This window comes from Sorex fumeus, unplaced genomic scaffold (assembly GCF_029834395.1).
Source record: "Sorex fumeus unplaced genomic scaffold, SorFum_2.1 ptg000115l, whole genome shotgun sequence".
NCBI lineage: Eukaryota > Metazoa > Chordata > Mammalia > Eulipotyphla > Soricidae > Sorex > Sorex fumeus.
The window spans coordinates 3,214,779-3,229,403 of NW_026606172.1; the positions used below are offsets into that span (position 1 = coordinate 3,214,779).

Below are 14,625 nucleotides of genomic sequence, written 5' to 3' on the forward strand. Positions count from 1 at the left end.
TGAATCTTACAATGTTTTAAAATTATATTTATTTTTATAGGAATATTAAGATTTACCTAATCTTTTACTCTGGGCTCTGTACTCAGGCATCACTCCTGGTGTGCTTAGAGGACCATTTGGCATGCTGGAATTGATTCTGATCAGCCAGTGAAAGGCAAGTACTCTATGTATCCTACCTGCTATGCTATCACTCAACCCTCCATCCTATTACTTTAGTAAAGGTGAGTGAATCAGTTGAAAAGTTAGGTAAAATATAAAACACTGGAATTTAAACATTTGAGAATACTGTATTTTTTTGTTGTTGTTGTTGTTGTGGGGAAGGGGATGAACTGTTAAACCAATGCATAGAAATTCAGAATTAAAGTCATCACTTATGAATGGTAACCAACATAAAGGAAAAAAAATAACACCCTAATATTAAAGAGTAAATTTTATTTTTGGGAAAAACGAGATAAAATTCTATAAAATACCTGGAAGGTATGGTTTCTACTTATTTGCTGTTCTGCGTAACGCAAAGTGGAAAACAAAGATTAAAATGGGACAAGACAATACTCACTCTTGTTGTGTAAGCAGCTTCTGGATCATCTTCTAAAACACGTGAAAGTCCAAAATCAGAAACCTTACACACCAAATTACTGTTGATTAAGATGTTCCTTGCTGCGAGGTCCCGGTGAACGTAGCCCATATCAGAGAGATACTTCATGCCAGATGCTATCCCTCGAAGCATTCCTACGAGCTGGATGACTGTAAACTGCGCGTCATGTTTCTGAGAAGCATGTAACAAAGGTAACAAATCATGTAACATGTAACATGTAACAAATCATTAGGGACAACTTTGTGAACAAGGTAAGCTTGTTCTTTCCTAAAGCTGTAACGAGCTCACTAGCTCACATACCAAAGAGTAAACTGTTTTCCGTTTTAGTTCTAAGACGTTCCACCAAATAAAATTATGAAATAAAAGGCTACCAAATGGCAAAACAGAATATCACAGTAGCTATATCACCAAATGTTTAGTAATAAAAAGTTATATTATTTGAAATCAGGGTGAAAATTAGGACTTTATTTTTTACAATGTCACATACAAACTTCTCAGAAAATTTAAAGTCAGGAACAAAAAAATTAAATAATAAAATAGTTATAATTTATTTATGGAGGGTAATTCTTTCGTGATTTCCATATACTTTATTAATTGCTTTAAAAGAGTTGTTAAATTCAATGAATATTACAAGTAACTAATTTCAAATTAAAAACTATAACTAAAGATTTGTTATTCTATTAAACCTTTAACTACAGGTAGTAAAATTAAAAGTATTAATATACAAAATTGAAGGGATCAAAATTTAGAAAAAATTATTTACTTGTTTTATAATAGAAATATATTATTTATATACTTGACAGATTGATATATGCATAAATATTTAGTCATAAATATATATTTATACATAGAATAGGTACATGTAGAAATATAAAATTCTATATCTAGCTCTACCAATACTAAGAGATTTTTTTCCACGGGGGCAGTGGGTTGGTTACATCCAGTAGTTCTCAGGGCTTACTTCTTTCTCTGTGCTCAGAGAGCACTCTTAGCAGTGCACAGAAGATTATCAGGTGTGCCAGGGATTAACCCTGTTTGGCCATGTATCAGATGTATCAGGCAAATGTCCTACCTTTTATCCTATCTCTATTTTAAAATGAATTTAAAATGTATTTGTTATAATGTTTTAATTACCTGTTTTGGAAAGTGTTGGCTTTTGACAGTTTGTGAAAATAATTTCCTCTAAAATTTGTATTTGAAACATGAACATTAAAATAAAGAACATAGCTACACCTGTGGTTCAGTGACAAAGTGCATGCCTTGCTGGCTCAAGACCTGGATTTCAATTAAAATAATACACAATACAGACACACACACACACACACACAGAGGAATAAAATGTCTCACTAATAGAAAATTTAGAATTTTGGCCCATGATTGTAAACTGTGCTACTGTGCTATAGATCTCCCCTATATTTCTCTGTTTCAACCTGTATGTCTATTATCTGCCATAGTACCTATCAGTATGAACACAGGGCAAAAAGAACTACGACACATAGTTCTATGTCCTTTTTTTCTCCTGTAGCAACTTGTGATTGTCAGTGTTTATTCTACAAAATGTTTTAGTTCTTGAAAATACTTATTAAAATAATTGAAAACTGACATTTCAAGGGCTGGAGCAATAGCACAGCAGTAGGGCATTTGCCATGCAAGCGACCAACATGGCAGACCCAAGTTCAATTTCTCTGCCCCTCTCAGAGAGCCTGGCAAGCTACCAAAAATATCTTGCCCGCACGGCAAAGCCTGGCAAGCTACCCATGACGTATTTGATATGCCAAACACAGTAACAATTGTCACACTGGAGACGTTACTGGGCCCCCTCGAGCAAATCGATGAACAACAGGAGGACAGTGACAGTGACATTTCAAGATTTAAATAACTATATGCATATATAGTTATATCACAAAATGATTTAAAGTGAGAAAATTTTGGTATTACATAGCACAGGCTATTTTCTGAATATACAGTTCTATGCAATAGATGTTCTATCTTTTATCAATAGAATGATCTATATCAATATAATTCATATTTGGGGCTGGAGCGATAGCACAGCAGGTAGGGCATTTGCCTTGCACGCGGTCAACCTGGGGTTCAATTCCCAGCATTCCATATGGTCCCCCGAGCACCGCCAGGAGTGATTCCTGGGTGAGACCCAGGAGTGATTCTCTTGCATCGCCAGGTGTGACCACCCCCCAAAAAATGATATATATTATTCATATTTACTTTGTAATTTTATCATTTATTTCTTTGCAGATGTAACTCTTTAATTACAAGTAAGGTTAAAGAAAACTGCATAATTTTGTTTATAAAATATGAGACAGACATTTGAATATTATAAATAAGAATCCCATATATCCTATCTTGCTATCCAGTACATTTCAATCTTGATTTAAACTTAATTTTTAAAAATTGCTTTAAACTTAATTTTTAAAAAATTCTTAATTTTTAAAAACATTATTGTTATTACCAAAAATTATAGTAATTCAGTTTCTATCTAAATGCACAGACACATACATAAATAAATGTATGAACATATAAAATTATCCACTTACACGTAAGAAACTGTCCAAGGAACCATTTTCCATGTACTCTGTGACAATCATCACTGGTTTACCTATATAATGTGAAATATAATCATGAATCATTGTCATATATTAACTAATAGTTTTTATCTATACACTTATTTGTAGAGGTATTTGCCAGGTGTTTTCTTTGGCAGAAAGTAAATCAAAGTCTCTACCTCCAAGGGTTATGCATAGACATTTTAGAAAGCAGGTAAGAATAATAATTATGTATCATAGTAAAAATATGATATGGTTTATATAGTAAAAATATATTGATGTTTATTTAAATGAAAAAGTCACTGTTGGCGGCACTTATAATAACCATTTAGATATATGTGAACTTAAAATAAGTAAATGTGATATGTGTCAGTCAAATTTATGCATAAAACTTATTAATTATAATTATTTCCATTTTACACGGGAAAAATCTGATATGTACAGTGGTTACTATAAATTAAATTGTCCAATATCACCCAACTTTTAAATTATAAAGCATATTCTGCATCTTGAAAGCACTGTGATGCATTTTTTTTGCTGTTGATTATCTTGTTAGAAACATTTAAAATATAAAAAAAACATTAGGCACAAAGGTTCTAAGTATTCTGATATATGGATTTAGAAATAGAACAAATGTTTAATGATAAGCAATTGTTTGGACAATTGCTGAATATCAATTCTATGAGCTATTCTGAATTATAATAGTGTTGAGTGTGGGCAGGACTTTAGACAATTTTTGCAGTGTAATGTTCTGTGGACAATGTTTAAAATATAACTTTATATACTTTCAAAAAATAAGTGGAAGTAATTTCAAAGTCATTCATTTAAAACCATAATATATTTCAAATCTAAAAAATAATACTAAAAATGTGTATTTTATTAGTTTGTGGTAACATTACTAAATGTTTTCCATATAGGTTTATGTGACATTATTTTAGGGTTGACATATTTCACATAGTTTCATTGCTCATCATTACTTATGTTTTAGTAATCCTTATTAATTTTATTTGAGTGTTTCCTCAATATTTCCTTAGTGTTTCAGCATTTTCTGACTATGGATCCAAGAAGCTTGATGAAATTATAAAATAAGTAAGGATTTGAGAAGATCTTCAACATGGCTGTTACTGATTTTAATCTCTACATAGTCTAAAACCAATTCTCTTTATTATTGTTATAACATTTTATTTATAAATCTATAATCGACAACTTAAAATATAGCTCCTCTTCCAAATATGGGAGATCTGTGTTAAGTATTGTTCAAAAGGCTGGAGAGAAATGCCTGGTTTGCCACATCTGCCCACCATCTACTCAAGTTGTCACGTGGCCACAATCCAGAGACACACAAATGAATCTCGGAAACAAGCAACTTTTGGCAGAGATGGCTTGGGACTTTGCAAGAGACCTTCTCCAATGGGCTGTTCCAGATGAGGGCAGGTGTTGTCCCTCTGCCTGCTCTTTAAGAGCTTCAGTGGTCGCCATTTTCTAGAAGCCAGCAAGAAGCACCAGGTATGAGTCATGGTGATGGTAAATCCCAAGTCTTTCAGGACAGGGGAGGAATGCACCTTCCTTCCCCCCACCCTGATGGGATGCTAAGATGATGCCACATCTGCCCACCATCTACTTAAGCTTTCACGTGGCCACGATTCAGAGACACACAAACGAATTTCAGACCCGAGCAACTTGCGGCAGCAATTTTTCAGACCCAATTATTAAAATCTTAGAATTCCTAGCATTTGTGGCCGCTGTTTGACATTAGGTGTAAAAAGTAGTACAAAACACATTGTATAGCAATTGTGTTTTCAGCAGGTCATGGTCACTGTCCTCCCGTTGTCCATCTAAGATTTGATACTGGGGGGATACTGGGGATTTTGGTGGTAGAAAACGTGCACTGGTGAAGGGATGGGTGTTTGATGACCTTATGATTGAAGTTTAAACATGAAATTGTTGTTACTGTACCTCATGGTCAATTAATTAATAAAAAATAATAAAAGAAAAAACCTTGTATTTAATCCTTCCTCCACTTGTTCTGTGCAACACTGGTTACAGCTCTGGAGGTCTTGTGTACCACTGGCTTAACAAAAGTAATCTCCCCTACCAAGGAACCTGAGAAGCTGAGCATTCCTGGGCCCTTGCATTCAATTATAGGTCCTGCAGGCAATATTGGTTGGGAGATCCAGCAATAAACCAACCAAACAGCAAACAAAACTTACTATAGTTAGTTAATAGTTAAAAATATCACAAGGTATGTGTCTTATTTGTTAGGAAGTGAAAAACCTAATTGAATTTTATGAAGGGTTCAAATTATATCATCATATTCATATATCTATATAATCTAGCCTGAAAAATGTTTTTGTGCCAAAGCCTAAAATCTCTAAAATTTACTTGTTCAAAATTCTATGTATATTTGATTTGATAGCATTTATGAAAAACAGAAAATTTCAACATTTCTTTGTAAAACTCAAGCTCAAATGAGCTGATATATCAAGTGCCTACAGTGTGATTCTAGACAATTGACCTAAATAATAAATAAATAATAAAATGCAAATGGTAGAATGGTTAAATAAAATCCTGAATTTTCATGCTCTCTGTAAATCATTAATTTCTCTGCATTTTTATTAACACTTTTCTAGAAATAAAATTATTCTCAAAATTCAATGTATCCCTTAAATGTAGTCAAAAATACTTTGCATCACACAGCCACTTTTAATTACAGTGGCCAATTGCTCGTTTGTGCATTACCTAACCTTTGCTTATCATTCCTTTCCTTCTGGCTCCCAGCCTTATGACCATTTCATTTCTCATTAGCATGTATAGTAGAATGTTTGGCTAGGGAAATAAAAGTAGCTGAGAAATCAAACCAGTCAATTAAGCCAAAACCCCATGACCATTCAGAAATCAGATCAGGCTGCATTTAAGTATAATTTTGGTATTTATAAACACATCAATTAAGATGGGCAAGACTGACCATGTGCTTTGCATTAACTTCAAAGCTTTAGCAAACCCAAGTGTACAGACACAGAGTAAACAGAATCACAAATAGTCTACCTTAGAAAACAATACCTTTTTTTTCATAATCAAAATCACAAGGGTTAAAGAAAATGAAAAACCTGCACTAGTAATGAAAAACTAGTTCCAACATGTATTAAATGCAGTTTGAAATTATTTCACAAAATTCATTCTCATCTGCACATGATTCAGTATATCTCCAAATTTGCATGCTTTGTTAGTGGAATTTTATTTTAAAAAGATTTTATTACCTACCTTAGAAAAGATATTGCTTATATCATGCATGCCCTCAAAAATCTTGAAACAATACTGAATGTACACATAAAAATAAATCATTATTACTCCGTGTCTAGCTAAAATAAGACTCCATTAAAAATGAGAAAAACAATTTATAACCAAATAATTTCATTCTTAAGTCACTTATTAGTATAGACAAAATTGTGATATTTCATCGTTAAGGGTTAAGAACAAATAAGTTTGATGCAATAGTTCATTGTCCCATCTATAACTGGAAGCTTACAAATTTTACTAATCATTGAACCACTGCTAGAAGATAGAAGAAAAATGGTTCAATTTATTTATTTTCTTGTCTAATTTTAATTTATTTTTTTACCTTGTGAGATGAAAACCCTTAGTAAAATTTAATAGAGATGATTTCAAACATATTGTTTCTATTTAAAATAGAATGTTTCCAATGTTACACTATGTAACATGTACAGGTAATATGTACCAGGGTTATGTAATATGTACAGGTTTGAGGATGATTTTTGGTATTGCATTGTCAGTGTTTATTTTTAAGAGTCAGGTATCTATATTTTTCATGTATGATATACTAAAGCAAGTTTATATTCTGTGCATTTTTTTCTTACAAATTTTTGAATGACAAAATATTAAGCCAATATGAATTCTTAACATAAGCTAAATTTATGAATGACAACGAAATGCTACATATTACTAGCTATGATTTCATAATGACATATATTCCTAAATTTTTGTTCATGTGTTACACCGACACACTATATTCCTTTGAAAATATTTTTTCCTGACTGGTACTATTATATCACATTTTTGAAAGATAGGGATAATTTCTTTTTGCTCTTATTCAGACATATTTTTTTAAAAGTTTCTATTTCATCTTCCTTCAGTTATAGTATACTTAGTATTGCATTCATAGAAAGAAGTCTTTGGGTTCTTACAATTCATACTCTAATCAATTTTGCAATACAAATTAAATCTTGAAAAATTATTAATAAATCACTGGGTAAATTTCAGAACAAGTAATTTTATAATTCAAATATGTCTAATTCAATCAAGAGAAATAAAAGAGCAACCTTGAAAAAAAGAAATTTCAGCGCCTGAAAGATAATACAGAGGTTAAGCATTTGCCTCTTATGTGGCAAGCCCCGGTTCGATCCCTGGCACTATGTATAGTCCCCAGAGGACCATGAGGCGTGATTCCTGAGCATAGAATATGATAAGTTCTTAGTACATCTGAGTGCTACTCAACTACTCCTCAACCCAAGGAAAACCTTTAAATATTTACACTGACTTATTTTCCCCCAGTATTTTGATTGGGAGTTTTCTTAATTTTATAGATATTGCAAGTGAGTAGGTTATGTTCTGAACACATATATAAAAGTATGGTAATTGATAAAAAATAGATGTATACATTAGCCTTTCTAAACTATTTCTGTAAAATAGTTAAGAGTGGGGCATAATACTACAAGACAGGACACAATGCACTTTTAAAAATGGGAATAGCAAAAATTTTTAATCATTGTTAAAGAATGACATCTTATACTATCAACATTTTGTCACCATATGTATAGAAAAAGGAGGGTACAAACAATTGAATCAAATAACTAAGCTTTTGGAATAAAGTAGACATTAAAAGTGTAGATTATAAAAAATTATTTTACTGTTCTGGGTATAATATTCTTCAATAATTCAAGGTTATAACACAGGGCATTGTTACTTTTTAATTTTCAGAAAATAGTCCCCCCTCATATAACAACAAAAAATACAACAACCTCATCCATTATAACTTCTTTTTCACTAGGGGAAAAGTGACCAAAGGAAAAACTTGTTGAGTTTGAATAGCAGTTGACTAATGGTGTGATGACAGAAATAGCAAACATTTGCTAAAATCAAGTTCCATCTTTTTGAACTTCAACTAAAATTGATAACACATGTTAATACTGAGTTCTGTGTGGAGATGTTGCCTCCAGCTTTCTGCTACTTTGAAGATCAGAGACTCTCTCACCTTCTCTTGTTTAAGACTATCAGACCCAAGACATACCATTACAACTGTTTATGGCTCAATTCAAATAAGTGAAAATATAAAGACTGAATAAAACTTTTCTCTAAAACACTTCTAAAATGATATATTATAATAGACCTAGTAATTCAAAGCACATAATTAATAGCAGAAGTAAAAATGCTTATTTTTAGCAAGGGACTGATTTGAAGAATTCTATTATATACTTCCAGAGTAATCGCTAAAATCTAAAACTCGACCAGAAGTGATAACTTATGTTTGCAAGGGTCAATTCTACTAAATTTATCCAATTTTTAAAATATCTGGAAATGATAAGTAATAATTACACTTTCATGCTACAAATATAGGATGCAGGTCTCTGAATGGTTAGACTTAATGAGATTTCAGAACTAGTGAGTTAAGTTAAAAATTGAACTTTAAAACTATTTATTAATCCTTAAAATTATACCCTAATTTCCCCTCCTTAAGTATAGTTTCTTCATTAACTTATGAGATTATTTTCTCTGTCTAGTTGTATGTTTCTGAATTTTTGTAGGTCAACTGTTTTAAGTCATATATTCTCAGGGAGCAAATTCAAGAATAGGAGTATGCTACACAATTAACTCTGGTGAGAAATTATTTTACCTATAAGTTAAATGAAACATATTTACTTCATTATGATGTATTTTTGTTTCCTTTTAGATGTAATATTTCTCAGAGCTTTTAAATATACAGCTAAAGGAATTCAAAATATATTCTAAATCTGTTACTCAATTTATATATATAATATGAAAGGATTGGGATTTTTATACTCAAAAATGTCAGACACTTAGATGATTACTTAACCAAGATGATATATGAATTTTCAAGCTCTCACTTTAAGAATAAGGCAGTACTCATTACCCACATTAGAATATTACAGACTAAGTCTTAACTAAACATTAAATATGTTAATGTACATACCTGAAATTTTTTTTATTAAAAAAATTTTTAATAGTGAGACATCATGAGGTACAGTTGCAGACTTACACATTTTTGTGCTTGGGTTTCAATTATACAATGATCAAATACCCAAAATTTTTACAAATTTTTAGTGGGTGTTTTTGCTTGCTTACTAGTTCTGGAATCATTGTATGGACTTCTTTGATAGGCAACCATAATTTTGTACTTTGAGAATTGAATTTTCATTGCAAATAGAATGTGTGACAATTACTATGATTCACTGTAGTTTATCATTTATTTAGGCTATCAGTAAGCTTAAATATTATTGTAATATTTAGTTTGCTAGTGACTTTTCTCTTTCTCTCCCACTATCCCTCCTCCTGTCTCCTCTTTCAGTTATAGGTTTTGGTAAAAAAAAAAATTAGCTAATGTTTCTACCTATGTTAAAATGTAATTGTTTTTTTCAAACACTGGCTGAATTATGCAAGAATTTACACAACTGCACTGTTTTGAAAATGTGTTCAATTTAATGAGCCAACACTGAAGAAATAACTAGTAATCAAAGAAACTGTTCTTTGATTTAATGGTTAATCTTTCCTCCTTTAACATTGTTAAATTACGTAACTACTAAGATCCAAGTTTGATTTTAATTACTGATTACTGAGTAATTTCTGGCATTTTATAAGAATTTGAGGAATTACTGTAAAATATTTTTAAATGAAGATACAAGGAATAATTAAAAATTAAAATAATAAAGGAGGAAACTTTGTTTTAAGGAGCACAACCCAGCAACTCTCAGGGCTTACTTCTTATTTTGTGCTCAGGGATCACTACTAGTGGGTCTTGGGAGAATATATGGGGTGCTGAGGATACAACCCAGATTGGCTGCATGCAGGGCAAGTATTTACCAGCTGTATTATCACTCCATATATAAGAAAACTTTTTTTTTAAAAAAACTCCACAGTTGAGGAAAGAAATAAAATCATTAGAATACTTACTGTCTTTAGCTAATTTCTAGTTAGAATACTTTGTTCATTACAGCTACCATAGGTTTAAAAACGAATGCAATGATCATATCTAAGTCATTAGAATAAAATAATATGCATTGTGCAAAGAAAATATAAAAGAAGCACTTCATTAAGACAAACTTGTGAAAAATTCCGAGTTAGAAGAGGGATTGCTACATAGGTAGAAATGACATTTTACTCCCAGTAGGGCTGATATCTGAAAGACAACTACTTGGGGGATGTTACAATGAAATAAATACTAATTGAATATTAAACATAGAAAGGTGTATTTCTAAAATCTTTAGGTCATGTAAATTCTTCCCAAAGAAAAAAGGGTTCCAAATCCTTATTGCTATGATAAATATGTAAAGTAAAAAAAATTATCAGAAAAAAATTTATTATTACTATTAGTATAATATAATTTTTTAAGAGTAGAAAGAGAAACAAATTGTTTTTACAGTAGTATCATTTTACAATATAAGACTAAGTTCTTCCACAGCGTTAAATTCTTGATCCCAAATATTATCTATGAAGCCCCTAGTGGAAATCAAAGTATGTTTCAATTATGCTAAGGTCTTGTGGGAGAAGAATTGTCTTTTTAGTCACACTAAAATGAGAATAGGTATTGGTGCCATTTGGAAAGTGTTCCATGTAATGTTAAAAAAAATCATTGTGAAAAATATAATGTGTAATGTCTGTTGGTAACCATAGAATATGTAAATGTGGTGCCAATGAATTATTCCCCAAAGGATGCCAAGTTCTCTGCCATATGTTGTCTTTCACTCCAAGGAGTTGGCTGCCAATTCGCCAATTTAGCTTATTCTTCACCCTGTGGTCCAAAATCTTGAAGAACACACACACACACACACACACACACACACACACACACACACACACATACACCAGCACATTCTCAAGAGGTTTTTGTTGGGACTGGAGCCAAAAATCACATATCAACCTCATGGGCTCCCTATTGAGCCTATCTGGAGAAGCCATCATGGAAATAAGTTCAGATTTCTATCACAGCTTGTGAGCTGTGCTTTCCTAAACCAGTTGAAAACCCATCTGGGAACCCAGAGCAGAGTTATTTGAAATCCACAGAGAACTGAGAAAAGGCCTTGGGTCTACTGTGGTCCCAAATTCACAGTTCAGAAGCATGTCCCAAAATGCCAATAATTTTGCTAAAGTCAGCGGGGGTAAAGACTTAGAAGCGTAAATAAAGCTTGTGAAAAAATAAAAGGGACCTGAGCTAGCTGGGAGTTCCCAGCAGCTCCTATCAAAATTGAGTCATTGTTTTCTCTGACTATGTAACAGAAAGTTCTCTAAAATTATATTTTCGGTTACCTAGTATCAACATATCTTAAGGTCCAATACCTTGTTCCTAATTTCTATAAGGTTTCTTTTTTGCTTAGATCTAGAATAGCATTATCAAAATTCTTAGTTTTTGTTTCATTCTCAAGGAAAATGATGTTAACTGTGAATGGGCATTTTTTTCTAGTACTGACTAAAAGAGTTGAAACATTTTATTTATTTATTTATTTATGGGTTTTTGGGGTCATACTCGAAGATGTTCAGGGTTTACTCCTGGCTCTGCACTCAAAAATTATTCCTGGCGGTGCTTGGGGGACCATATGTGACACCAGGATTGAATCCAGGTCAGTCGTGTACAAGATAAACACCCTACCCACTGTGCTATTGCTCCAGCCTTGAGTGGAAACATTTTAAAGAATAATTTTAGGTTTAAGCACTCTCAGTTCAACATACCCAAAAGTCAGTCTTGCCCTTTGACTTACTTTTAGTCACAACTCCTTCTAGTCGAATGATATTAGGATGGTCAAATTGTCCCATAATGCTGGCTTCTCCAAGGAAGTCTCTCCTCTGTTTGTCTGTGTAGCCCACTTTTAGGGTCTTGATGGCCACTGAAATCTCTTTTTTTGAAGGAAGTTTTAAGCGACCACTACATACCTCTCCAAATTCACCTGTTAAAATGAAAAATAGCACAACCAAAGGTTAGGAGCTATATGATAAAATTGATGAACAGGAAAAATGTATTTAATTCCATTTAAAATATTGATAACACTGAGCTGCAATATGTGTGTCTATGTCATATAATACTAAATTATTTTTATGTTATTCTGAGACTCAGATCACAGGATGTCTATGGTCTAGTGAAAATGGATTTATCACATTATAAATGCTGCAATGTGAACAAAGAAACTGAAAATTAAGAGCTATCTCTATGACTTTTCATTTATAGTACTCAGAGCAACAACATCAATATAATAGATAATTATCAGGGGACAGAGAGATTGTGCAGTGGGTAGAATGCTTGCTCTTTATCCACCTTGGTTCTCTCCTCAGCTACTCATATGCAACCCCACACCCATCATGAGTGATCCTGATTGCAGAGCCAGCCATAAATCCTGAGCACTGCCAGGGATGGCCCCCCAAACAAAGTAAGTCAATTAATTAGCATAGATATTATGGATTCGGCATCAAATTAGAATTTTAACCTCATTTTTGATGAGTTTTTGTTTTGTAGAATAAGCTAAATTTTGCCAAATATATAAAATTTCCGAAAATGAGAATAAAGTAACCTCCTATCACTTAACTTTACTGGTGTGTTGGGTTTGTCATACATTTCTTGCAAAGTTCTCTGTACTTTTGAAGGAGAACAATGGCATAGCAAAATAAAAATAACTATAAAATAATTATGATATAAATATTAAATAAAATGCAGCACACACAAGGCTGGAGAGATTGTACAGGAATTAAGGTGCTGGCCTTGCACACAGTCAATTCCAGTTGGGTTCTTGGCACCCATGTACCTCCAGGTAAAGGTAAAGGTAAAGGCCCTCCCGTTGATCGTCGATTTGCTCGAGCGGGCCCAGTAACGTCTCCATTGGAGACTTTGTTGTTACTGTGTCTGGCATATCCAATACTCTCGGTAGCTTGCCGGGCTCTCCGAGAGGGGCGGAGGAATCGAACTCGGGTTGGCCATGTTGGCTGCTTGTAAGGCAAACGCCCTACCCGCTGTGCTAGTGACCTCTTATCACAAAACTAGGAATAAACCTTGAATACCACTAATTGTGACCCAATCCCGACAGCAAACACACCAAGTGAATAATATATTTTAGCTAGAGTCACCGTAGAAACATTTTCTTAAATTCAATGTTTTCAATAAAGATGTTTGCCTTAAATGAGTAATCAAGAATTAGTTGAATTTGCCAACTTTTGAGTCATGTAATAAAATGGTTATGAAATTGCTATGATTAGTTTGGACACATACATTGCCATGGAGCTTTCCCCATAATATTTTAGGTTTTGAGCTTCCTGAGCACAGATTCTTTACATACATTTTTCAGTTCCCACTGCTACTGTAGTGATTACCACAAACTAGTCCCATCCATAGAATGTTCCACATCCAAGATGCCTAATTTTATATAAGCATTCACATGTGTTGCTGAAACACTAAAAACTGCTTTTCAGTATTAGAGAATTTTATAAATAATTTTAATTTTAATAATTTTAATAAAAATTTTAACTTTCTATGGAATAAAATAATATTCTCTATTCAACCTGCTCAGTGCATTTTTATATAAAAATCTCTGCTCCATGTGTTAAGTCAGAGGTGTCAAAAAGTGAGATGCTTCTCCATTTCTAATTCAACCCACAAAACAGCAGGTCTTCCTGTTGATTTACCAACTGCATCAGGACAGTTTACTTGCTTCTCTCCAGGAAACTCTAAACCATCTCAGACTTGACCTTTTCTCAGGAATTCAGTCTTGCCTCTACTTTCAAAACAACGGTGCTTGTCAAAATCACTTTAAGGCTTAAAATCTGTTTATCATACATTAATGTAATGATTACTCATCAACTGGCAACAGTAAAATATGCACTATGAAAAATAAATAAAAGACTGGTCTAAGTTTTATTTTCTTTTTTGAGAAATTAAAGAGAAAATAAAAATAACTGCAGTTAGAATTTTTCATAAGGACTTTGGAAAAATTGGGACCAAAATTGAGAATATTTATTTGTCTTTTTAATTTTAAGTTATATATTGTACTGTTTGGAGGAAGAGAATTTATGATACAAAGTATATCATTGTTTTAATATGTGTACAAGAGCAAGGATTATCGTCTTCCCATGATTATGGGAACTTTTCTCAGAGTTCCATTTCTCTTTGTATAACAAAAAGTTTGGGCAAACCATAAAAGAGTAACCATAATAAAATTTTATTTTCAGAAATTCTGCCAT

The 14,625-nt window shown here is 32.6% G+C and overlaps 1 protein-coding gene across 2 annotated transcripts in view; it reads right to left on the minus strand.

The window, feature by feature from the left end:
* Window positions 1-14,625, minus strand: part of EPHA3 (EPH receptor A3) — a 398,195-nt gene that overhangs the window by 42,027 nt on the left and 341,543 nt on the right. For both annotated transcript variants that reach the window (XM_056135456.1, XM_056135454.1), the window contains 3 exons: window positions 12,162-12,347; window positions 3,148-3,209; window positions 557-766 (listed from right to left, as the gene is read on the minus strand). In XM_056135456.1, coding sequence (XP_055991431.1) covers window positions 557-766; window positions 3,148-3,209; window positions 12,162-12,347 — 458 coding nt within the window. The remainder of the gene's footprint in view (window positions 1-556; window positions 767-3,147; window positions 3,210-12,161; window positions 12,348-14,625) is intronic.